Below are 24426 nucleotides of genomic sequence, written 5' to 3'. Positions count from 1 at the left end.
AAACTGTATGAATTGCGAATCCACCATAGATGCAAATAAGACACGGCTTTCTGGAATATCTGCAGTGTAGCCTAGGTCTTTAAAAGGTCCTGACCTGAGCTGGTTGGAAGAGTGCAATCCCTGGACTGCAATCCAGAGTTTTAGGAGAATTAGTGCAGGGATGACATTTTGATGGCATTTGTAGAGAGTACAATTTTATGTTTGGGTCTGGGATTTTGGTATTTTTCTGTCTGAGTTATTGTCCAGGTATCTGCAGCTGGGCAATAGAACTCAATCCCTAGCCAATTGCTGTCACTACACAAATTTGTTGTTCAAGCAGACAGAGAGACAGCCATGAGAGATGGCCAGGTACATGAAGATTTTGGCCACACATGACAGAGAAAGGAAAAATGAGGAGGACATTTTAGCCATTAATGCTAGGATATTCCCCTGCCACTGAGGGGATCCAGAACTGGTGGTTTGAATCCGTTTGCAAGGCAAACTAGGTGGTTCTCAAAAATCCCTTTTTCTCCAACAATAAAAGGACATTTGGAAAAAGTTACATGGCCTTTGAGTACAGTTCTATCGTCCCAGTTCAGATTTTAAACATAATTCTATAAAATTTGTGCAGAAAATATTTTTTTAGAAAGTAGGCCTACTGTATTACGTAATGTAATAACCCCTTTCCATTTTTTGAAGGGCCAGTGTTGCAAGAAGTTTGGCTATGAATATTAAAGTTCTCAACTGACTGAATTGTGCCCATAGCTATATTGAATGGATTCTACCAACCAAAATATTGCTTCATAATGTAGAATTCAAAATGAACAACCAATACTTTATTATTAAAAACAATCAATCCATTGTTTATATTTAATATTTTATATGTATTATGAAACTCATTTGACCTAATGCTGAATTGGAGCACTCAAGCAGATTGACACAGTGTTTGCTTGTTTAATGAAAACTGGATGTAAGGCAAACTACACTTGGTCAGTTCTTGGGTGGAACACATCCAAGAAACAGTAGGTGGTTCAACTAATGGGCTAGACCCTTTGGCAGGTTTCAAAAGAGTATTAACACTCATACCTTTTCAAACGAATGGGCCAGTGATAGGTGGAAAGGCTTTCCAGCTATAAAAGCAAAAGAGAAAAATGACATGTGACATAATCTAGAGTTTAAAAAAAGTTAACTTCACACATCAAAGCAGTTCTATGGCAATTTATCACAGTTGGGAGTGGGGGGAAGTGGAAGGTAGTGGTTTCATGTAGCTACCCGAACCAATTCAAACAATGTTGTTTTGGAAGTAGTAGAATTAGATGTAGAAGGAGAGAAGTGGAAATGAACTCCCAGAGGAGCTACTTTCTCATCAGGAGCTCCTCTGACTAGACTACATGACTTGAATGTTACCAAACAAATGATTGTACTGTCTACTTTCTCCGTTGAGTACCACAGCATACTGTAGGACTTTTTCATTACGATGTCATGGGATCCGATCTACTGTCATGTCCATAACTATTGGCACCCTTGATAAAGATGAGCAAAAAAACACGATAAAATAAATACAAATACTGAGCTATTTTGTATTCTCAAAGACATTTAATATATTTAGTTAAAAAATGTATCAAACAAATCTAAATAACATTGGCAGCCCTATACTTCAGCACACTCCACATGCGAGGATAACGACACTGAGTCTTTTTCTAAAAACAATTAGGATATTTGAGAACACATTGGGAGGGATCTTAGACTATTCCTTCATGCAGAATCTTTCCAAATCCTTGATATCCTTTCTCTGCGGTTAAGGACTGCCAAGTTTCAGCCTCCTGTCAGAGACAACCAGGTTTTTGGCTAAAATGTCCTGTTATTTTCCTGGTCAAGTTCATGATTCCGTTGACTTTAACAAGGGCCATAGGACCAGGCCATAGGATCTTTGATAATAAGGGACTATTTTGCTTCCAGTGGTCTTGGGGCCCTTGTTAAGGTCAACGGCATCATAAACATTTTAGCCAAAAACCGTGTTGCTTCTGCCAGGAGGCTGAAACTTGGCCGCAAATGGGTCTTTCAGCAATAAGATAACCTGAAGAACATCAAAATCTACAATGAAATTGTTAATTGGCCACAAAATCATCATTTTGCAATGTCTATCTCAGTCTCCAGACTTGAACCACATTGAAAACCTGGGGTTAATATGGGTGCCAATAATCTTTACCCGTATCTTTTTAGATTTTTAAAAATTACTTGTTGAACAAAATATCTTTCTCTGAACAATTGTGTTAGTATAACATAATAATTTCCCCCCAAATGTAGCATATTATATAGCTTAATATTTGTTTTATTTATTTCATACAGTATTTTTTGCTAACCTTTATCATTGATGCCAATAATTATGGACTTGACTGTGTGTGTGTATCTGGGAGTTCATTGATTCTACACCTGTGTTGTCTGATATTTTCACAGGGTATTTGAAACTGTATACCGTTGCTATTTACTATAGGATTGTGTGAACAAACTGTCCAATTGCCCTAGACTAAAAGCAGGGAATGCAAGATTTTTTTATACTAATGACATATACTTCTTCTCTTTTCTGCAGAGCCTATATGAGTGTGAAGGAACTGAAAGAGTTGTTACACCTGAGCAGCACAGACACCCTAAATGTTTTCTTTGCCAACAACTCAGCCCGTGAAGAGTTAGCAGGGGCTGCAACCTGGCCATGGGCAAAGGAGGCCCTCAACCATCAGGGTAAGCTACTGCTACACCCCTTCCTTCTGTCTTCACCTGAATCAAACACAAAAGACATTGAGCTATAAAATGATATGCATGCTATAACATGCCAAACGTGATTACATTGACTTCTATTAGGTTAGAAAGTACACACAAAAGTTACACAAAGTAAAATGCAGAAGAAGAGAAGGTAGGTATTGTCTTCAGATTCTCTCTCTCCCCCTCTCCCTCACTCTCTCCATCCTTCACTCTCCCCATCACTCTCCTCATCTCTTGCCCTCCACTCTTTGATCTCAGTATTAGCTGTAACAAGATGAATTAGCCTTAATCCTGGGTAGAAAACACTTGCAGCGTGCATAGATTTCCGGGCAGATTGCCTCCAAATCATTAGGACTTTCCACTGTAAAGACAACCCCAACAAAAACCAAACAAAAACAAGAAAAGCCATGGTAATGCCCTGTTGCCATTCATCTCTTTCAGCCCATTTGACTGTTTTCCTTGTTACTGTTTTCAATCGCTCGTTAAAGCTAAGAGTTTTCTCTTCACATCTAGTTATTTAATAAATCCCAACTTTACCTGAAGTGGAAAAGTATTTCTCTAATTGGTTTGGACTGGTATTATTTTGTCTGTGTATTGCAAATGGAATTGTTCTACCCCAATAAGAAACACTGCTTTACAGTCAAGTTGCTTCTTGTAAATTATCCTTAAATATCTCATATCCTCTTCTGTGTATTCTCTTCCATCTACTGAAGAGCTGTAAATCACTCAGTAAGAGTACTTGGCCGGGGAGTGAAACCCCTTTAAAGTATTATTCTCCGTTCAATCAGGTTTGTTGTTTTGCTCCCTCTGGGTTGCGTCTTACCTCCTGGCACATTCATTATGGGCCCTGGGCATGGCGTTCGGTGCATTCCAGCACAGATGTCCTTTTCTTCTTCCTCAAGGTTGAACTGCATCAACAAGCCAGTCAGTGTTTTGGGCTGGGCTTTCTCTGATACAGTATGTCCCTTATGGACCACCGTCTTGCAGGTTTCCATCCCCTCTTTGAACCCCACAGCTCCCTGAAGTGAGGATATTTCACTCAAAGCCACATCTTTCAATATGATGACAGTAAGGGGTTGAATGATACAGGGAAAGATGCAGTGGTGCCATGACTGTAAGAGAGAAGAGAAACTTTATAGTGTCAATTGTGTAGTTACTTTTCCCAGTCTTATTTTGTAATTAACGGTTAAGCTTGTATATCAGACCTGATGATTTATGTCTGAGAACAAACCATGAGAACAGGCCTTACAGTCAGGAAGTCTAGGTCTGACAAGCAGGTCCTCTCCCAATTTACTCCCAATTGCACCAGAATATATATTCTCCACCGACCAAATTGAATGTTGAAGCAGAGCCCTGCATACATCTGTCATTGTTTACAGGCTAAATGTGCTATTAAAGTGAAGTTGTCTCAACGGGCCCAGCAGAGGTCCTCACAAATTGAATAGTGCTTCTAATTAGAAAACAAATAGCATTTTTATTATATTCCAGTTCTTAAAGTTTATAACGGGCAATAACCTCTGCCTCCATACTCCATAAATTACATGATAAGAAATTGAGCAAATTATTTCCAGGTTGGCACTATACTTGTTTCTTACATGATGAGTTTAAAACTGCTGAAGGTTTGCCTCGTCTTTAAGTGGTTATAAATGGCACATCGTTTAGGGTTTTTATGACATTAGTTGGTTCTAAATCCAAATGTTAACATGCTAGTACTCAGAGGGCTTGTCAGACAAAATGTGTTTGACTGTTTGTCTGAGATGGCAAGCTTGACTAATTAGTCAATAAACACACCAAAAAAACATTGAAAGAAGTTGACATAGAGATTGTGTCTGATTCATCTTTGCCCCCCAAAAAACATGTCCCACTGTGATCATGGAGTAGATCTGGGATGGAAGTTATTTACAGGCTCTAGGAGTATTTGAGAAGCAACAATGGCAGACTATATCAGCAATCTCACCACCTGTTGAGTTCTGTTCGATAACTATATCATCCTATCCACAGGTGGAATGGTGATGAATCCATCCTACTTTGGCACCATCGGACACAATAACACAATGATCCATGAGATGGGCCATATTTTTGGACTGTACCATGTCTTCAAGGGGGTCAGTGAGCGGGAGTCCTGTGATGACCCCTGTCAGGAGACCACTCCCTCCATGGAGACAGGAGACCTATGTGCAGACACGGCCCCTACACCCAAGTCTAAGGCCTGCCACGACCCTGGTCATGTCAATGACACCTGTGGGATAACGCTCTACCAGGACACACCGTACAACAACTACATGAGTTACACAGGTAGGTCCACTGTAACCTCTCTGCAATGCAGTCAGCATCAGCTAGGCTGTGTCCCAAATGGCACTCTTATTCCCTTCATAGAACACTACTTCTGACTAGATCACTATGGGCCCTGGTCAAAAGTAGTGAACTGTATAGGGAATAGGGTGCCATTTGGGGCACATAACTAAAATTAGGCAGTAGTGCCATACTCCTACTGCAAGACCACAAATGTCTACAGCAGGGGTAGGCAACTAGCCACAGGATTATTTTTTGGGGGGAATAATTTGAATAATTTGTACACTGCAAGTTGACCACAGCTAAACCCAAAACATTTATTTAAAAATAACAATAATTTCATACCTTGATTACTTTGAGAGACTATCACATGTCTATTTTTTTATTTGTGGAAATACTTGGGAACAGATTTCCTAACAAACACATTTCTTGCTGAATTCCTGGTGATTTTACAGTATATAAAAAAAAAACTTAAATCCCCCCTGGTCTACTGTGTATGTGATCTTAAATCCAAGTGCATTTCGTTTGGACTATGGATTGCATAGTATGCCCAATTCATCCACATCAAATGAGTGATAAAAATTAACTTGCTTCTTAAAGGAAAAATCCACCCAAAACAAATTCCTTTAATTTATAGTGTTAAATAATACTAATATGTGAGAACAATATTTAATTTGGAAATCTGTTGCAGCTCAAATCTACAAAATCCACAATGCAATAGTCTCTCTATGGGCTGGCTGGCTAGCTACAGTAGCAAACGTAGCTACACACAATAATACCAAAGAAAATACCAGCATGTAAAGTAGCTACTTAGCTGTAAACCGCCTAAACATACTGCACTTTCAATTTAGTCTACAATCTCACTAAAATCTCAAAATTAACCTGCAGATCGATGTGGTTCACAGAGTGGAGTCTGACGTTCACAACGGCAGATATACTTTTGAGGAGATGGGAAATGTCAACGGGCCGTGCGGTGCATTCTGGGTGATTCTGGGACAAGGAGCGCTCTCCTTCAAGGAGTGAATGGGAGTCTATTGGGTGCTAGCTCAAAAACCCAAAATTAGCATGAATTTCCTCAACAAGAAATACAAAATTACAAATATTTAACTTGCTGTCTGTAATATCGTATAGCTTTGGAATCATGACATTATGTACTTTCGAGGAAATTATTAAAGCATGTTTCTCGACATATACACTGACTTTGAGAATGGATTACAAATTTCTCTAGGTAGGAATATTGCAAAAATATGATCAATGACTCATTCGAGAGAAGACATGCTCCCAAGTTATGATATCGGCATCTATCATACATCTAAAACGTCTATCATACATGTCAGATTTCAATACCGAACATCACTCAGAGATGCACAAAAACAATATTACATTCAAAACAGGTGAACCTTTCTTTTAAAGCGTCCGCATACTTCCCAGCCAAAACAGTTCGGAAGAGTTCATGCATGTAGTATTATGACAACATTTTGTAAAGTTTTGGTTTGTTTTGGACTTCAGTGAGGGGTTTTTCGGCTGTTCGGGCACAGCCTTTTTCTGGAGGCAAGCCGAAGTTCGGAGCTGAAGTCTTCGCCCCTTCGTCATTGATTGGTCAACAGTAGGGATCCTTCAATAAAGTCTTTGTTGTCATTCAAAGAGAGACCACTCGTTTTCCTGCAATTTTTTACATTGCGACATACTGCACCAAACATCTTAGTTAGATGTAAAATTGCGCGACTAAGATCTCCTCGGCAGAAACGTCAAAATGAATGACAGATTTCTTGGCTAGGGTGTCTCAAAATAGACCAGTGGCAATTTTAGCATGTTAATCTTGGTGACAAAAAAAGAAAAGAGGGATGCATGCCAGCAAATCCACTATACACCAGAACAATAAACTATACATTAATTGCAATATAACGGTGACAAACGGTACCCACAAACTGTTAGGGCCTACATTAAGTTGTCTCAACAGCAGTCACAACATCTTACCACTGCTACACCTGGCTATCAGTGAAGCCTTGTCTGGCAGCGAAACAGTTAATTCAGCCTCATTTACTGCCTTTAAAAAACACAGCTGGTATTGCTGACTTGCTTAAACAAATGTGGTTTCTAATGACAATTGATATGTACAAACTATAGCATAAGGGGACAACAAGCGGATAAGAGGCAATCCGTAATTTCGATTAAGACATTAATGAGTGAGCTCGGAGGGACGTAGTCAATATAACTATTTGTTTAACACTTTTGAAATGTACAGCGACAGAATTCAGAAAATTCAGAAAATGGGCCGTTCTTACAGTGTTCTCCCTGTACACCAAGTCAGAACCGTAAGATAAATAAAGGGGGCGTATAAGCAGACAATGAAAGCTCTTACAATATTCAATGATGACATTTCTCTAAAACAGGTTATACTGTAGGCTACATGTGCACCACCAAGTCAGAACAGTAGGTAAAATTAAGAGGGGTAAATAGACCAAATTATTGGGTGAGCCATATGGGCTACTAACATCTTACTACACAACATACACTTAGTATTACTTTCTTAGCTACAGTATACATATCTCCCTGGCATATTACATAATTTATGCAGCAGCATACAATACATTTTTGGACTCACCTTGTTGTGCTGTGCTCACTTGAACAGGAAGGTGGCGCGTCTGTCCTTCGTGGGCAAATTTTGTCATCAAAGTCTGGCATTCTCTGGATTTTTTTGATGTCTACCCTTAGACTTGGCTGTGATGTATTGTCCCCATGAGTGATAGAACACTGAGCCAATCACGGTGCAAAATAAGCACTGAGCTAGGCTTAATGAAAGCACTGCGCTAGGCTTAAACACCTGCATTTTAGAGCTGCCTTACTCAAGAAAACAATGAAATATATATGTTTTACATTGTTTGCAAACTGATATGCCATACTGACTCAACTCCAGCCACTTTAATAATGGAAATGGATGGGAATTGATGTAAAAATGTATCACTAGCCACTTTAAACAATGCCACTTAAAATGATGTTTACATACCCTACATTACTCATCTCATATGTGTATGTATATACTGTACTCTATATCATCTACTGCATATTGCCATCTTTATGTAATACATGTATCACTAGCCACTTTAAACTATGCTACTTAATGTTTATATAACCTACATTACTCATCTCATATGTACATACTGTACTCTATACCATCTACTGCATCTTGCCTATGACATTCTGTACCATCACTCATTCATATATCTTTATGTACATATTCTTTATCCCTTTACACTTGTGTGTATAAGGTAGTAGTTGTGGAATTGTTAGGTTAGATTACTCGTTTGTTATTACTGCATTGTCGGAACTAGAAGCACAAGCATTTCGCTACACTCGCATTAACATCTGCTAACCACGTGTATGTGACAAATAACATTTGATTTGATTTTGATTTGATATGTGACATGTATTAATGCCAAAATAACATTCAAAACAGGCAAGCCCAAAAAAGGGCAAAAAATGTGGGGCTCTACCCCACCTGCCCTGAATGATAGGTTGCCACTGAAATGGACAAACAGTACGATTGCTGCTTTTTTATCAGAGAAGGTCTTTTAAGGGAGTACGTAAGCACAAGGATTCTGACACCGTTTGATGATTTCCGCTGGGAACATTAACTCTACTTTCACTTATTTTCCTCAGACGATAACTGCACCAACCATTTCACACCAAATCAAGTGGCTCGGATGCATTGTTATATGGATCTAGTCTATGAGAACTGGCTGAACAACAGAAGGCCCTCCCCCATCCCTCTCAAGCCCATGGTGATTCGACAGAGCTCAGACTCGGTCTCCATTCATTGGCTGCCACCTGTAAGGGGGCCACTTCATCAAAGGTAGAATAAATGTGTAGCTAAAGTTTTTCCTCATATCAGCAGTAATGAGATAAATGTATCCCAAATGACACCCTATTCCCTATATAGTGCACTACTTTTGACCATGGGCCCATAGAGAGCCCGTACTGCACTATAAAGGGAATATGGTGCCATTTGGGATACAGACACAGATATTCATGAATGATAATGACATTTTCAAAGATTTTCTGATACTTACATCTGAGCACCTCTCTTAACAGTTCCCCTACAGTGGATAGTGTAAACTGCAGGGACTGTGAGGCAGATGGTGTGTTCCATCAATATGCCTATGAGGCCACCTCGTCCCGGGTCTGTGACTCCTCCGGATACTGGACACCTGAAGAGGCTATTGGTCAGTATTTCTCTTTTGCCACACACTGTGTGGCTTAGTTAGTACAGCATGCCAGTTGCAACGTCAAGGTTGTGGGTTCAATTCCCACTGGGACGACCCATACTAAAATGAATGCATGCACAACTGTAAATAGGTTTGGATAAAAGTGTCGGCTAAGTGGCATATATTATTTATATTATGACAATTCCATTAGCCACAAGTAGCCAGTCTAGTCTAGGATAGTAGTCTCAAGGCCGAGTTACATTGCACACTCAGTGACATGTCTCTGACACTGCAAAAACATAATAAAGTGAGCACATACTCCTCATCTGATAAATCATTTATTTTAATCTCATTGATTTTAGTGTGTTATTATGTCCATTCTGAACATACACAAAACATTCAGTTACTTACAGTTTAAGTTCTACCTTTCTGCAAGGAGGATCCCTTATTCTCCCGTGGGTAAGGTGCGTGCAGGGATAAAGACTGTATGGAAGAAAAATATGAAAATCATAAAATAATAGTTGCCAGGCAAAAGATCTTCTCTTGTTTTGGCCATAAGAAAAACAGGGTGCTTGGCAATGTCAATTTTTGGTAATGTTGGGTGCCATCCTACATTGAACGGTCATAAAAACTGTGTATCCTGTAGTGCTTTGAATCTTTATGCTTCATGTAACAGATGTTCCTTATTATTCCAATCAAGATTCTTTGAGTGTGGAGAAGCCCAGTCTTTTGACATGACGTGTATAAAACATTTTAGAAATTCTACCCAAATATGTGGAAATCCTCAGATGGAATTTTTGCTTTGAAAAAAAAAGAGGAGGTGGTGATTATTCTCCATGCTGTACTTTAATGACGATAAAGACAATTACAGCATTGTCCAGGAAAGGAGAGTGGAATCCACAGTTCTGGGGAGATACACAGTCTGTTGGCCTTTGTTGTGTAATTTATGTGGGGAAGAGAGTCATCCTACCTGCTTGTCCATGTGTAAGCCAGGTCTTCACTCGTGGGTCTTGAGAACTTAATTTAGAACAGGAAATTAAGAGTTTTACAGATTTAAAAATAAAGGAGGCTTTTGTATATTTCAAATGGGTTCAGGGACCAATCACAATGGGAATACAAAACAAAACATTATGTGATTGGTAAATGAGTTGCAAAGAAGAAAATAAATTCAACTCATTGACAAATCAAATCAAATTATGTTTTGTTTTGTATTCCCATGTGATTGGTCCCTGAACCCATTGGAGGCCATTTTGAAAATAATAATTTCTCAGTCTGTAAAACTGTTTATGAAACACGTTGATTTTATGTTTAACAATAAAGAAGCACTTTTATCAATTTCAACATTCCTCTAAGAGTTGCTGAATTTTCTATTCTATAAATTTTCCCCTAAATGATACATATGATGTGGCTGTGTGTCCTCCCCTTAAAGGGGAAAACTGCAGTTGCTACATCGATTTTTGGACATAGACAAATGTATTACATTTACCCATTGATTATTGAAGAATATAACTTATAAATGCATCATGAGCTTAGTTCAACTGTTGTACCCCATCAGAACCCAAAATATAATACTCCGTTGTTTGTAAACAACGTAAATGTAAACAAACACTTTATAACCTCAAAACATGGTTAAAACAATCATTTTGACAACATGAATGGTCAGTCCTTGCATCCATAGCTCTGACTCTGAATTTGAGAGTGGTTACATTTCTCAAGGCTCATACCTCATAACTGCTGATTCTAGGTTTAACAGGAAAATAAGTTAAGGTTGATTAGGGCGGGATTAAATGCAATCACGTTATAGCACAGCACTATACAGCTGACAATTTTTTTTGCAGTTTTTTTAAAGGCATTTTCGAATATGTTTGCAGGGATTGTATTCATGATAAACGCTGCACATGTTGGTTCAAGCGTAACTTGCCATTAAAATAGTGCACTTTGCTTCAACGCACCTTGCATTAGATCGCAGCCTATATGAAAACAAGTCAAAAAGTTCCACCCCAGTACCATTGTTACCCTTTTACAAATGAATTCAACTGTTAGGCCTCTAAATTGTTAGGCCTCAAAATTGATTTAGTTTAGTTCATTGACTGAATGAATCAAAAATGCATACAACATAGTGTATACCTCGTTCTTTTCACGGAAACAGATCCTCCTTTTGATGTGTTCCTCCACTGAAACCCAAGCATGCATTTCCAAACCTGGGGAGTCTATTTCATCTTGAGAAAGGGAAAAGTAGTGGCATTGTTAAGTTGCTGAAAGCAGGAAGGATGATACACTAAGATCTTGAAGCACTAGCCTTTCCTGTGGGAGCCGTTTGCCACATCTGATACAGCGATTAATCTGGGCCTGTGTTGAGGCCTTTCTCTGTTTATCTGACCAATTTAGTTTTATGGTTTGACTTGGCGTGCTGATGTTTACCCTGAAAAAATCCACACATGTGAAGGAGCCACATTGGGTGCAAATAGCAGAAGCCGTGGAAGCTGTGGATGTTCAGGCATTGGCTGGCTGGGGCTACCGCTGCAGGCTCTGTCCCTCTCACCATCCAACAGTTTAGTTCAGGGCTCTGCTGAGACATACTACCTGCTACTTTTCCGATTTGTACCACAGAGGAAATGAACATGCTTTATACATTGTTACGGCATGGATTTCTTTCCTGTGCGAAATTGCACCTGGGTATGTTGTGCACTAGAGGGTGGCTTGGGGAAGACCAGTCCAGTCCACAGCCAGGTTGTGTGATTTTCCCAAGCTCTCTCCCATCACTGGTACTCTCCAGTAGCCCTATTCTTTAATAATAGTACAGTAATGGTTTTTCAGTGATTCGAAATAATAAAACAAACTGAGAGATAGTACACTACTTAAAGTGTCAATCAGCAGTAGAAACAATTAAGTGTACTACCTATTTCGGTAAAAAGCTGAGGGATGGGGTTGGAAAAACTGTAACTACTCTCAAATGCTTAGAGATGTGGATGCAAGGACCGATCATCCATGACATCAGCATTATAGTTTGAACCATGTTTTGTTAGGATGTATAGTATTTTTTCCCCCATTTATTTTGTTTATAAACATTGGAGTAAAAAAAGCTTCTATTTTGGGTTCTGATGGAGTACGACAGTTGAACTATGCTCATGAGGCATTTATAAGTTATATTCTTCAAACATCAATGGGTACATATGTTTGATTTATATGTCCAAAAATGGATGTAGCAACTGCTGATGTCCCATTTAAAGACAAAGAATAATGTAACGTTCCTACCTTTTAAACCAATTGGACATGTACGTTGTATGTCATCAGTTAACGGTAACAGTCCAGTGTTTACAGATTTCTATAAAATATGGCCTATAATTAATTACAATATGAGTGAAATAGTTTTCCTTCCAAACAATGGTAATTAAGTATGTTAAAAAGCAGCTTTTCTGTGTTGGAATAGTATCTGCATACCCCAACAACAGAATGGTGTGGGCATATACCGGTCATTAAAAATATTAATGCGAGTAGACCGCTGATTGGCCAGTTGGATGACTTCATCCTCTATGATGAAATAGCAAGCATTTTTGAAACGGTCCGTTTGAGAGAAGTTTGGGGTGGGTTTTTTAAAATGTTTTTTTCTCCAATTTATGCTTTGGCCACAAATATGAGTATCGAACTAGTCAAAAACATTATCCCGGGTATGAGTTAACAGAATATGAACTTTTAAAAGTGAGATTTTCACTGGACAGTTGTTTTTTGTTCTTAAATGACTTGCCTAGTTAAGGTTAGGTAACATGCTAGCTAAGTAACTTATGAGTTAGGGTTAGCTAGCATTCTAGCTAATTTGATAAAAAGTAGTAAGTTATTACAAAGTTGCTAATTAGAAGTCCATGACGTGATCCGAACATACAGCATTTGGGTTGCTAGATGGTCGTGTTATACACCCAGCTGCCAACCTCCCTCCTATCGTTTCTGTCTTCAATCTTTGATTGAAATGCATTGTATACAAAGTTGTGTACTGCGTTTTCATGTGCCTCTCACAAATTTCCAAGAAGCAATTTGTGTCTATTTCACAATAATCTGTAATACTGGGTTGATCTGCTAGATCAGTTGTAACTGTGCCCTTATTTTAGTTGCATCCCAAAAGGCACCATATTCCATAGATGGCCCTGGTCAAAAGTAGTGTGCCATTGGGGATGCATCTAGGGGTCTATATATATATATATATATATATTGTAAAACAAGATGTGTGTGTGTGTGTTTACAGGCCCTCCAGATGTATACCAGCCATGTGAGCCCAGCCTACAGGCCTGGAGTCCAGAGCTCAGCCTGTATGATGCCAATGTGACGTCTCCCTGCCCTGAAACCGAGGGCTGCGTCCTGATGCTGCGCTTCCTCCACCCTGTGGTCCCTGACAGCCTCACTGTGTGGGTCACATACGTCTCAGCCGGTGGGTCCCGGGTTCATTCTAGTGGTGTCCAACAGCATATATATATATATATATATATATATATATATATATATATATATATATATATATATATATATATACAGCTCAAAAAAATAAAGGGAACACTAAAATAGCACATCCTAGATCTGAAGGAATTAAATATTCTTATTAAATACTTTTTTCTTTACATAGTTAAATGTGCTGACATCAAAATCACACAAAAATGATCAATGGAAATCAAATTTATCAACCCATGGAGGTCTGGATTTGGAGTCACACTCAAAATTAAAGTGGAAAACCACACTACGGGCTGATCCAACTTTGATGTAATGTCCTTAAAACAAGTCAAAATGAGGCTCAGTAGTGTGTGTGGCCTCCACGTGCCTGTATGACCTCCCTACAACGCCTGGGCATGCTCCTGATGGGGTGGCGGATTGGCTCCTGAGGGATCTCCTCCCAGACCTGGACTAAAGCATCCGCCAACTCCTGGACAGTCTGTGGTGCAACGTGGCATTGGTGGATGGAGCGAGACATGATGTCCCAGATGTGCTCAATTGGATTCAGGTCTGGGGAACGGGCGGGCCAGTCCATAGTATTAATGCCTTCCTCTTGCAGGAACTGGTGACACACTCCAGCCACATGAGGTCTAGCATTGTCTTGCATTAGGAGGAACCCAGGGCCAACCGCACCAGCATATGGTCTCACAAGGGGTCTGAGGATCTCATCTCGGTACCTAATAGCAGTTAGGCTACCTCTGGCGAGCACATGGAGGGCTGTACGGCCCCACAAAGAAATGCCACCCCACACCATGACTGACCCTCCACCAAACCGGTCATGCTGGAGGATGTTGCAGGCAGCAGAACGTTCTCAACGGCGTCTCCAGACTCTGTCACATCTGTCACATGTGCTCAGTGTGAACCTGCTTTCATCTGTGAAGAGCACAGGGTGCCAGTGGCGAATTTGCCAATCTTGGTGTTCTCTGGCAAATGCCAAACGTCCTGCACGGTGTTGGGCTGTAAGCACAACCCCCACCTGTGGACGTTGGGCCCTCATACCACCCTCATGGAGTCTGTTTCTGACCATTTGAGCAGACACATGCACATTTGTGGCCTGCTGGAGGTCATTTTGCAGGGCTCTGGCAGTGCTTCTCCTGTTCCTCCTTGCACAAAGGTGGAGGTAGCGGTCCTGCTGCTGGTTTGTTGCCCTCCTACGGCCTCCTCCAGGTCTCCTGATATGTCTCCTGGTAGCGCCTCCATTCTCTGTACACTACGCTGACAGACACAGCAAGTCTTCTTGCCACAGCTCACATTGATGTGCCATCCTGGATGAGCTGCACTACCTTAGCCACTTGTGTGGGTTGTAGACTCCGTCTCATGCTACCACTAGAGTGAAAGCACCACCAGCATTCAAAAATGACCAAAACATCAGCCAGGAAGCATAGGAACTGAGAAGTGGTCTGTGGTCACCACCTGCACCACCTGCAGAACCACTCCTTGCTAATTGCCTATAATTTCCACCTGTTGTCTATTCCATTTGCACAACAGCATGTGAAATTTATTGTCAATCAGTGTTGCTTCCTAAGTGGACAGTTTGATTTCACAGACGTGTGATTGACTTGGAGTTGTGTTGTTTAAGTGTTCCCTTTATTTTTTTGAGCAGTGTATATAAAAAAAGGAAAAAAGTATTTGATCCCCTGTTGATTTTGTATGTTTGCCCACTGACAAAGAAATGATCCGTCTATAATTTTAATGGTAGTTGTATTTGAACAGTGAGAGACAGAATAACAACAACAAAAAATCCAGAAAAATGCATGTAAAAAATGTTATAATTTATTTGCATTTTTGACATGCATTTTCTTGATTTTTTTATTGTTATTCTGTCACTATATATATATATATATATATATATATCAACATTTTGAACAAACCTACACACCTACTTTTTATTTATTTGTACTATTTTCTACATTGTAGAATAACAGTGAAGACAACAGACCTATGAAATAACACATGGAATAATGTAGTAACCCAAAAATAGTTTTGGTTCAAATCAAACAAATTTTAGATTGTTGAAAGTTGCCACCCTTTGCCTTGATGACAGCTTTGCACACTCTTGGCATTCTCTCAACCAGCTTCATGAGGAATGTTTTCCAACAGCCTTGAAGGAGTTCCCACATATGCTGAGCACTTGTTGGCTGCTTTTCCTTCACTCTGCAGTTCAACTCATCCCAAACCATCTCAATTCAGTTGATGTTGGGTAATTGTGGAGGCCAGGTCATCTGATGCAACACCATCACTCTCTTTCAAATAGCCCTTTGTTTTGGGTCATTGTCCTGTTGAAAAACAAATAATAGTCCCACTAAGTGGATGGCATTTTGCTGCAGAATGCTGTGGTAGCCATGCTGGTTAAGTGTGACTTGAATTCTAAATAAATCACTGACAATCTCACCAGCAAAGTACTCCCATACCATCACACCTCCTCCATGCTTCACGGTGGGAACCACACATGTGGAGTTCATCCGTTCACCTACTCTGCATCTCACAAAGACATGGCGGTTGGAACCAAAAATCTCAAATTTGGACTCATCAGACCAAAGGACAGATTTCCACCAGTCTAATGTCCATTGCTCGTGTTTCTTGGCCCAAGCAAGTCTCGTCTTATTATTGGTGTCCTTTAGTAGTGCTTTTTTGCAGCAATTCAACCATGAAGGCCTGATTCATGCAGTCTCCTCTGAACAGTTGAGATGTGTCTGTAACTTGAACTCTGTGAAGCATTTATTTGGGCTGCAATCTGATGTGCAGTTAACTCTAATGAACTTATCCTCTGCAGCAGAGGTAATTCTGGGTCTTCCTTTCCTGTGGCGGTCCTCATGGGAGTCAGTTTAATCATAGTGCTTGATTGTTTTTGCAACTGTACTTGAAACTTTCAAAGTTCTTGAAATTCATGTCTTAAAATAATGATGGACTGTCATTTCTCTTGCTTATTTGACCTGCTCTTGCCATAAAATGGACATGATCTTTTACCGAATAGGGCTATCTTCTGTATACCACCCCTACCTTGTCACAACACAACTGATTGGCTCAAAATGCATTTAGAAGGAAAGCTCTGGAGCAGGTTTTTATCAAGGATCTTTTGTACTTTGCTCCGTTCATCTTTCCCTAAATCCAGACTAGTCTCCCAATCCCTGCTGCTGAAAATCATCCTCACAGCATGATCCTGCCACCATCATGCTTCACCGTAGGGATGTTGCCAGGTTTCCTCCTGACGTGATGCTTGGCATTCAGGCCAAAGAGTTCAATCTTGGTTTCATCAGACCAGAGAATCTTGTTTATCATGGTCTGAGAATCCTTCAGGTACCTTTTGGTAAACCTTTTGGCAAAATGTGCCTTTTCCTGAGGAGTGGCTTCCGTTTGACCACTCTAACATAAAGGCCTTATTGGTGGCGTGCTGCAGAGATGGAAGGTTAACCCATCTCCACAGAGGAACTCTGTAGCTTTGTCAGAACGACCATCGTGTTCGTGGTCACCACCCTGACGAAAGCCCTTCTCCCCCGATTGCTCAGTTTGGCCGGACGGCCAGCTCTAGGAAGAATCTTGGTGGTTCCAAACTTCTTCCATTTAAGAATGATGGAGGCAAGTGTTCTTGGGGATATTCAATGCTGCAGACATTTTTTTGGTACCCTTCCCCAGAGCTGTTCCTCGACACGATCCTGTCTCGGAGCTCGATGGCCAATTTCTTCAACCTCATGGCTTGGATTTTGCTCTGATGTGCACGGTCAACCTTTTTATATAGACAGATATGTGCCTTTCCAAATCATGTCCAATCAATTGAATTTACCACAGGTGGACTCCAATCAAGTTGTAGAAACATCTCAAGGATGATCAATGGAAACAGGATGCACCTGAGCTCAATTTCTTGTCTCATAGCAATGTGTCTGAATACTTATGTAAATAAGGTATTTCTGTTTTTGTTTCTTTTTACCTGTTTTCGCTTTTTCATTATGGGCTATTGTGTGTAGACTTTTCTTTAGAATAAGGCTGTCACGTAACCAAATGTGGAAAAAGTCTTAAATATATATATATTTTTTCCCCAAACCCTACCACCCCTCCCCTAATTGGAGTAAACTAATGGAATACAATAGTTAGGCTTCCACTTCCAGCTGATACATACTACATACATTTCACGGACAGTATATTTTACATGAGTTATTTTTTATTTGTTTTTAGTCCCAGCCTTCAGCTAACCTCAACCCCTCCCATCTATCTCTGAACACCATCCCATTTTGATTCCTAGTTGCCATATATTTTTCCATTGTGCTGTGATGTTTCACAAAAGTTCTGAACCATTCTATTCTCAGTTTCTACAGATTGTAAATGGAAGATAAACACATTCGCTAATAGTATTATTATACTATTGATCGTTTGATTATAGCTTATCGAATCACCCAGCAGTCCTATTTGCAGAGTTAGCTCCAAGTAAATGTTGCATTTTTTCAGCCATTCCTGAACCTGGGACAAAAACAAGCTACATACACCTCCTTTCAAAAGTTTAGGTCACTTAGAAATGTCCTTGTTTTTGAAAGAAAAGCACGTTTTTTTGTCCATTAAAATAACGTCGAATTGATCAGAAATACAGTGTAGACATTGTTAATGTTGTAAATTACTATTGTAGCTGGAAACGGCAGATTTTTTTATGGAATATCTACATAGGCGTACAGAGGCCCATTATCAGCAACCATAACCCCTGTGTTCCAATGGCACGTTGTGTTAGCTGATCCAAGTTTATCATTAGAACTATCATTAGAACTATTTTACAATTATGTTACCACAGCTGAAAACTATTGTCCTGATTAAAGAAGCAATAAAACTAGCCTTCTTTAGACTAGTTGTAATCAGCGTTTGAGGGTTTGATTACAGGCTCAAAATGGACAGAATCTAAGAACCTTCTGAAAGTCTTCAGTCTATTCTTGTTCTGAGAAATTAAAGCTATTCCATGTGAGAAATTGTGGACTACTCCCTTCACAGAACAGCGCAAACTGGCTCTAACCAGAATAGAAAGAGGAGTGGGAGGCCCCTATGCACAACTGAGCAAGAGGACAAGTACATTAGAGTGTCAGACCCCTCACAAGTCCTCAACTGGTAGCTTCATTAAATTGTACCCGCAAAACACCAGTCTCAATGTCAACAGTGAAGAGGCGACTCCATGATGCTGGCCTTCTAGGCAGCAAATAATAATTTGTTAATAACTGTCTCGCCTAGTTAAATAAATGTTACACACACACACCACACTGACCAAAAAGTTATTTTGTTGGCATTTACGTATGTCCCCATTACCAGTAAAACATAATCAAAACCTATTTATTTCACTTACTTGCTTTGCTGTTTTGTTGTTCAATTCTTCAGTCGTTTCATTCTCAACCTGGATTTCTATTGAACGCCGTTTGGGTCTTTGCATGTCAAAACAGATAACACTATTTGGTTAGCCTTCAAAATAAAAGTATGTAATTGACAGTGATGCGAATTAAAACAAATAGTAGAATTATGTCATAATTTAATAGATCATGCTAAACAAGGTTGGAATGTTGACATATAAAATCAACAAAAGACAATAATTTGTTAATTTGACAAAAATCTGTTGAAATTTCACTGTATGTATTAAACTTAAGAATTGTATTGGGGGCGTTCTTACTTCTCTGAACAGCCTTACCCATGGATTCTGGATCAATGACATGGGTTATCAGTCTACTCAGTGACACCCAGAGAACATTAGTGTTGTAGCTCTTATTGCGGGACTGTGAAACAACTGTGAATAAAGCCACATCTATTGTCAACCTACTCTGTGTATTGAACACTATTCCAGAGGAAAAACAATACTGCGTGGATGTTTTGGAGTATGATAACTCTGAGGAGGATGTTGGGAAAAAATATATAGGGCATTTGTGTTGTGTTAACTCTTCACAGTTGTGTACTGTGGGTGTCATCCTTATTGTGGCTAGCTTCACAAAACCCGATCCGGTCAAGCCTCACTAGCCAGATGAAACAAGCTGGCTGCTTATAATGTTAGCTTTGGGCAACAGGGTTAAGTAGCTGGCTAGCTATTTATTTTCACGAAATGAAGTTCAATTTCAATAGGCGAACAACAAGTGGCAACCTAGCTAATACTTACAAGGATTCCTAAATCATTGATAAGAATAATGAAAATGACTGCCGTTTTTATTGGTCATTGTTTTCAGGCTGGTTGTATTGGTGTTAGCTAGGTACCAAGCTAAAGCTAGCTAGCTAGCTACCCCAGAAGTTGCGGTCGAACAAATAATGCTTTATTACCAATGCGGTATTGTAAATACAACCTTCGTGTCCGGTGTTTGCTTGTTTGCAGACTTTTTTGTACAGCTTTGACAGTGCTACTTATAGTAGTGGTGGCACTTGGCTTTCATGTGCACATTCAGAAAACACAGCATTCTATAATAGAACTGTGTTATTTGTTGTGTCAAATTTAAAAGCTTATCTAACCCGTCAAGTAGTGTTTTTGTCAAATAGTGTTATTTGACATGTATCTTCTTTGACACGCAAAAACCCAAATGGCATTCCATAGTATGTAGTGAAGCTAATAGCAGTGACGCTATTACTGTGTAACTCCGGTAGGGCAACATCTGAAAAATAGCGCACTTGGTAGTGTGCTCGACCAGTTGCGAAAGCCAACATCACCCACTACAGAGAACGGTTGATTGTCAAGGGCAATGAATTCCATTATCTTGGCGTTAATGGATTTCACCTTTGAGTTGTCTCGCTGAAATGTTCCTACTCTTTCAAATAACTGCTCAACTTGTTGATTGATCGATCCACACAGCAGACATTGTGGACTAGGTTAGAAATGCTGTGTTGCACATGTAGCACAAATTTCACGCCATGTACCTACATTATATAGGTATGCACGTCAGCTTTGACATCGTCTTTGCACATCGGCATTAAACTAGACATTGGGCCGATACCGATGTTGGCATTTTTAGCAAATATTGTCAGATTCCGATATGTTCACCGATATATCGTGCATTCCTATTTTTTTTAATGAATTAATATATTTGCGTTTAACCATAATATTTATTCTAATATTCCTTCTGTATTTTCTGGTGGATTAAACTGAAATTGCAACAAGCTTTTCTATTGCTTGTTTTAAAAATAGCGATATTTTGGAGATGTTTTCATTTTCAAATAACCGAAAGTGGGAGGTTGTAATCTGAATGAAGGGAAAAAGGCCATTCTTGAACATGGCGTGACAACAGTGTACATTTAGCAATTATTGAAACTCTCCACAATACAAGCCACACATTGTGTCTACCTGAATCAGAATTCTTTGGCTGTTCATCTTAGCAGGTAATGTCAAGTCACACCAAGTATGTTTTTTTCTAGGTGTTTATGAATAAATAAAGGGATAAGCATATGTATTTTTCTCTGGAACTGCTTGATTATACAGGTGATGATTGTCCACCATGTTGTCTCTACAGATAACCAGGCAATCGCCAACATCGAGCTAATAACAGACACAGACGAGTCTCTTGACATGGGTCCACAGCACGTCTTCTGTGATGTGCCCCTCACTCTACGTCTGCACACTGGAAAAAAGGTGGCAGCTGTCAAACTGAGCACCTTTGATGAGAAGATGGAGATTGATGCTATCCTGTTCACATCTGGCCCCCACAATCCTCTCTGCTCCAGTTGCCAGCCTCTGATGTACCGAGTTGTCAGGCAACCAGCGTTTTCAGGCGATCTGGTCCAGCAAACTCTGCTTACATTTACAGACAGGTAAGATTGACACAAGTAAGATTGACACTGACAAATACTTTGACCTTAGTCTGGAAAGTTCTCCTGTGCCGACACAGATGTATTGTTTACACTCTGGAATTCTGCAAATACTATGCCCTTAGTCCAGAAAATTCTCCTGTGCGGAGATTTATTGTTTGGAGGTCATGTACCACTGCTCCAAGAACTGGGCCCAAAAATACAAAGAAATAAAAAATCACGATCATAATGTATGTCAGTTACAAAGATCAAACAATGCAATCTTCTATAGCTACAGAAGCTGAGATATTCATAATTCTAGTGTTTTGGTTTGGTATTGTTTTCGCAACACAAAAATCAAATGCATTCAATCTGCTTCTTAGCCCTAGCTACTGATACAAATCAACATCAAGGGCCTTATAAAAAAAAAAGTTTACAGTGGATTCCTGCGTACGTCAAATCATTTTTATTCCACACTGTGAGAAAAGGTGTTAAGTTGATTATCTGAATCAACTTAACAACTTAAGTGTTCTTTGTTTTTTATTCTGTTCTATCTTACTTTTATTCACAACAGTCTGCTTGGATTCTATATTAGCATCATACACTATTTTTTATGAATTATTTTGTAATTTTTCACAAACACTTTCTGGGATGTTTCTTTTCAAGCACTTAGTTGCGGGAGTAGGTGGATATGCTGAAGAGGTCACGTTGAAGAATACGTTTGGTCTCTAAAAGTTCCACAAGCAGCTGTAAGTGCAAAAAGATGTAAAAACCAAGGGGAATTAAGTTATGTGGAGGGAAGAGAGGCAGTCTCTGGAATATAAACCAAATGTGACCAGCAGAAACAGTAAACACCAGTGGCTGTTTGGACCTGTTCCTCAGCTATTTCCTCTCGCTGAAGGCTCTTCACTGTATGCTCATCATGGTTAGTATATGATAAGTGAGAGGCCTGTCATTTGGAAGAGGGGGTGAAGAGAGAGAAGTGGAGTGTATTGCAGGAGAGAAAATAAAGGAAGGCTAAGCATTGTGACTGACTGAGTCTACACTGCCACCAAGAGGTATATCTGGCAAAGCAAGATTGTTTTGCACTTGATATCCTAATCCTTAAAAATAGACTCACATTTTTGGTCCATTAGTAGTGAAAAAAAATCACTTTTGGGGCATGTGTGAAATAGGAGTAGATGTTGTTAATCCATGGTCAAGGATGTATTATTTCCCCCTGACCCTCATCTTTTGGTTTCTACTATTGCGTACATTAATAACTGATTGTATCATTCCAGTGTCCATTAAGGCACAAAACTACACAGAGTCTAAGTCCTGACAAAAAAACACTCCTGTAAAATGTCCTCCGGTGGAATGCTAGAGAGAGGGGGCTGTTAGAGCTGATCCATAATTAATAAGGGTAATTTGTAGCGGGAGGAAATCCGACACGGCTGAGAGAGTAGATAATGTGCATTTTTGTAGGTATTCTTTACAGCTGGCCGGAGACAATGGTAATCAAGCAGTGCATGCCGGGAAATCAAGGGTAGGCTCTTTTTATAGTTTGGTGCTGACCAAAACAGCTCAATTGCCCTGGGACAGGAGGTATGATATCACCGTGCCCACTGTACATCCAGTTTAGGTTTAAGGTCACTGCTTCCTACAGCAAGGTTAGACGATTAGGTGACTAGACACAAATACACAAGACAAGAAACAGTGTTGGGGAAGCTACTCTGAAAATAAAGTTTACCAAGCTAGCAACTATTTCAGACTGGAAGAAGTTAAGCTAAACAAATATGTATTTATTTACATAATTAAAGTTACTTTTCACTTTGTGAAAAATTATCATATTTAAATCTGAAATGTCATAGACTACAAATTGCAAGAACAGATCACTTTACCCCAGTGTTACAGGTTAGGGTGCCTTCAGAAAATATTCACACATTTCCACATTTTGTTGTGGTACAGAATGAATTACATATGGATTAAATTGAGATTTTGTGTCACTGGCCTACACACCATACCCCATAATGTCAAAGTGGAATTATGCTGATTTTATTTTTTATAAATTAATATAAAATGAAAGGCTGAAATGTCTTTGTTTTGGCAAGCCTAAATACGTTCAGGATTAATCTATTGCTTAACAAGTCACATAATTTGCATGGACTCACTCTGTGTGCAAGAATAGTGTTTAACACGATTTTTTAAATGACTACCTCATCTCAGTACCCCACACATACCATTTTTTTGTAAGGTCCCTCAGTTGAGCAGTGAATTTCAAACACAGAATCAACCACAAAGACCAGGGAAGTTTTCTAATGCCTCACAAAGAAGATCACTTATTGGTAGATGGGTAAAAAAAAGAAGTGTTCATTGAATATCCCTTTAAGCATGTTAAAGTTATTAATTACACTTTGGATGGTGTATCAATACATCCAGTTGCTACAAACTCCTTACTAACTCAGTGGCTAGAGAGGAACAAAACCGCTCCGGGATTTCAACATGAGGCCAATGGTGACTTTAAAACAGTTACAGAGTTGAATGGCTGTGATAGGAGAAAACTGAGGATGGATCAACAACATTGTAGTTACTCTACAATACTAACCTAAATGACAGTGAAAAGAAGGAAGCCTGTACAGAATAAAATATATTCCAAAACATGCATCCTGTTTGGCACTAAAGTAATACAACTTTTGTCCTTAATACAAAGTCTTATGTTTGGGGCAAATCCAACACAACACATCACTGAGTACCACTCTTCATATGTTCAAGCATGGTGGTGACTGCATCATGTCATGGGCATGCTTGTCATTGGCAAGGACTAGGGAGTTTTTTAGGATAAAAATAAACAGAATAGAGCTAAACGCAGGAAAAATCCTAGAGGAAAACCTGGTTGAGTCTGCTTTCCAACAGACTCTGGGAGACAAATGCACCATTCAGCAGGAAAATAACCTAAAACACAAGGCCAAATATATAATGGAGTTACTTACCAAGACGACATTGAATGTTCCTGAGC

At 39.5% G+C, this 24426-nt stretch overlaps 1 protein-coding gene across 1 annotated transcript in view; it reads left to right on the top strand.

The window, feature by feature from the left end:
* Positions 1-24426, top strand: part of LOC124009771 (pappalysin-2-like) — a 93067-nt gene that overhangs the window by 12468 nt on the left and 56173 nt on the right. Inside the window, exons 3-8 of the mRNA XM_046321923.1 lie at positions 2570-2718; positions 4741-5034; positions 8692-8884; positions 9124-9254; positions 13474-13656; positions 21158-21455. Coding sequence (XP_046177879.1) covers positions 2570-2718; positions 4741-5034; positions 8692-8884; positions 9124-9254; positions 13474-13656; positions 21158-21455 — 1248 coding nt within the window. The remainder of the gene's footprint in view (positions 1-2569; positions 2719-4740; positions 5035-8691; positions 8885-9123; positions 9255-13473; positions 13657-21157; positions 21456-24426) is intronic.

This window comes from Oncorhynchus gorbuscha, linkage group LG22, assembly GCF_021184085.1.
Source record: "Oncorhynchus gorbuscha isolate QuinsamMale2020 ecotype Even-year linkage group LG22, OgorEven_v1.0, whole genome shotgun sequence".
In the NCBI taxonomy this organism is placed as follows: domain Eukaryota; kingdom Metazoa; phylum Chordata; class Actinopteri; order Salmoniformes; family Salmonidae; genus Oncorhynchus; species Oncorhynchus gorbuscha.
This window is presented reverse-complemented; position numbering and strand designations above follow the sequence as displayed.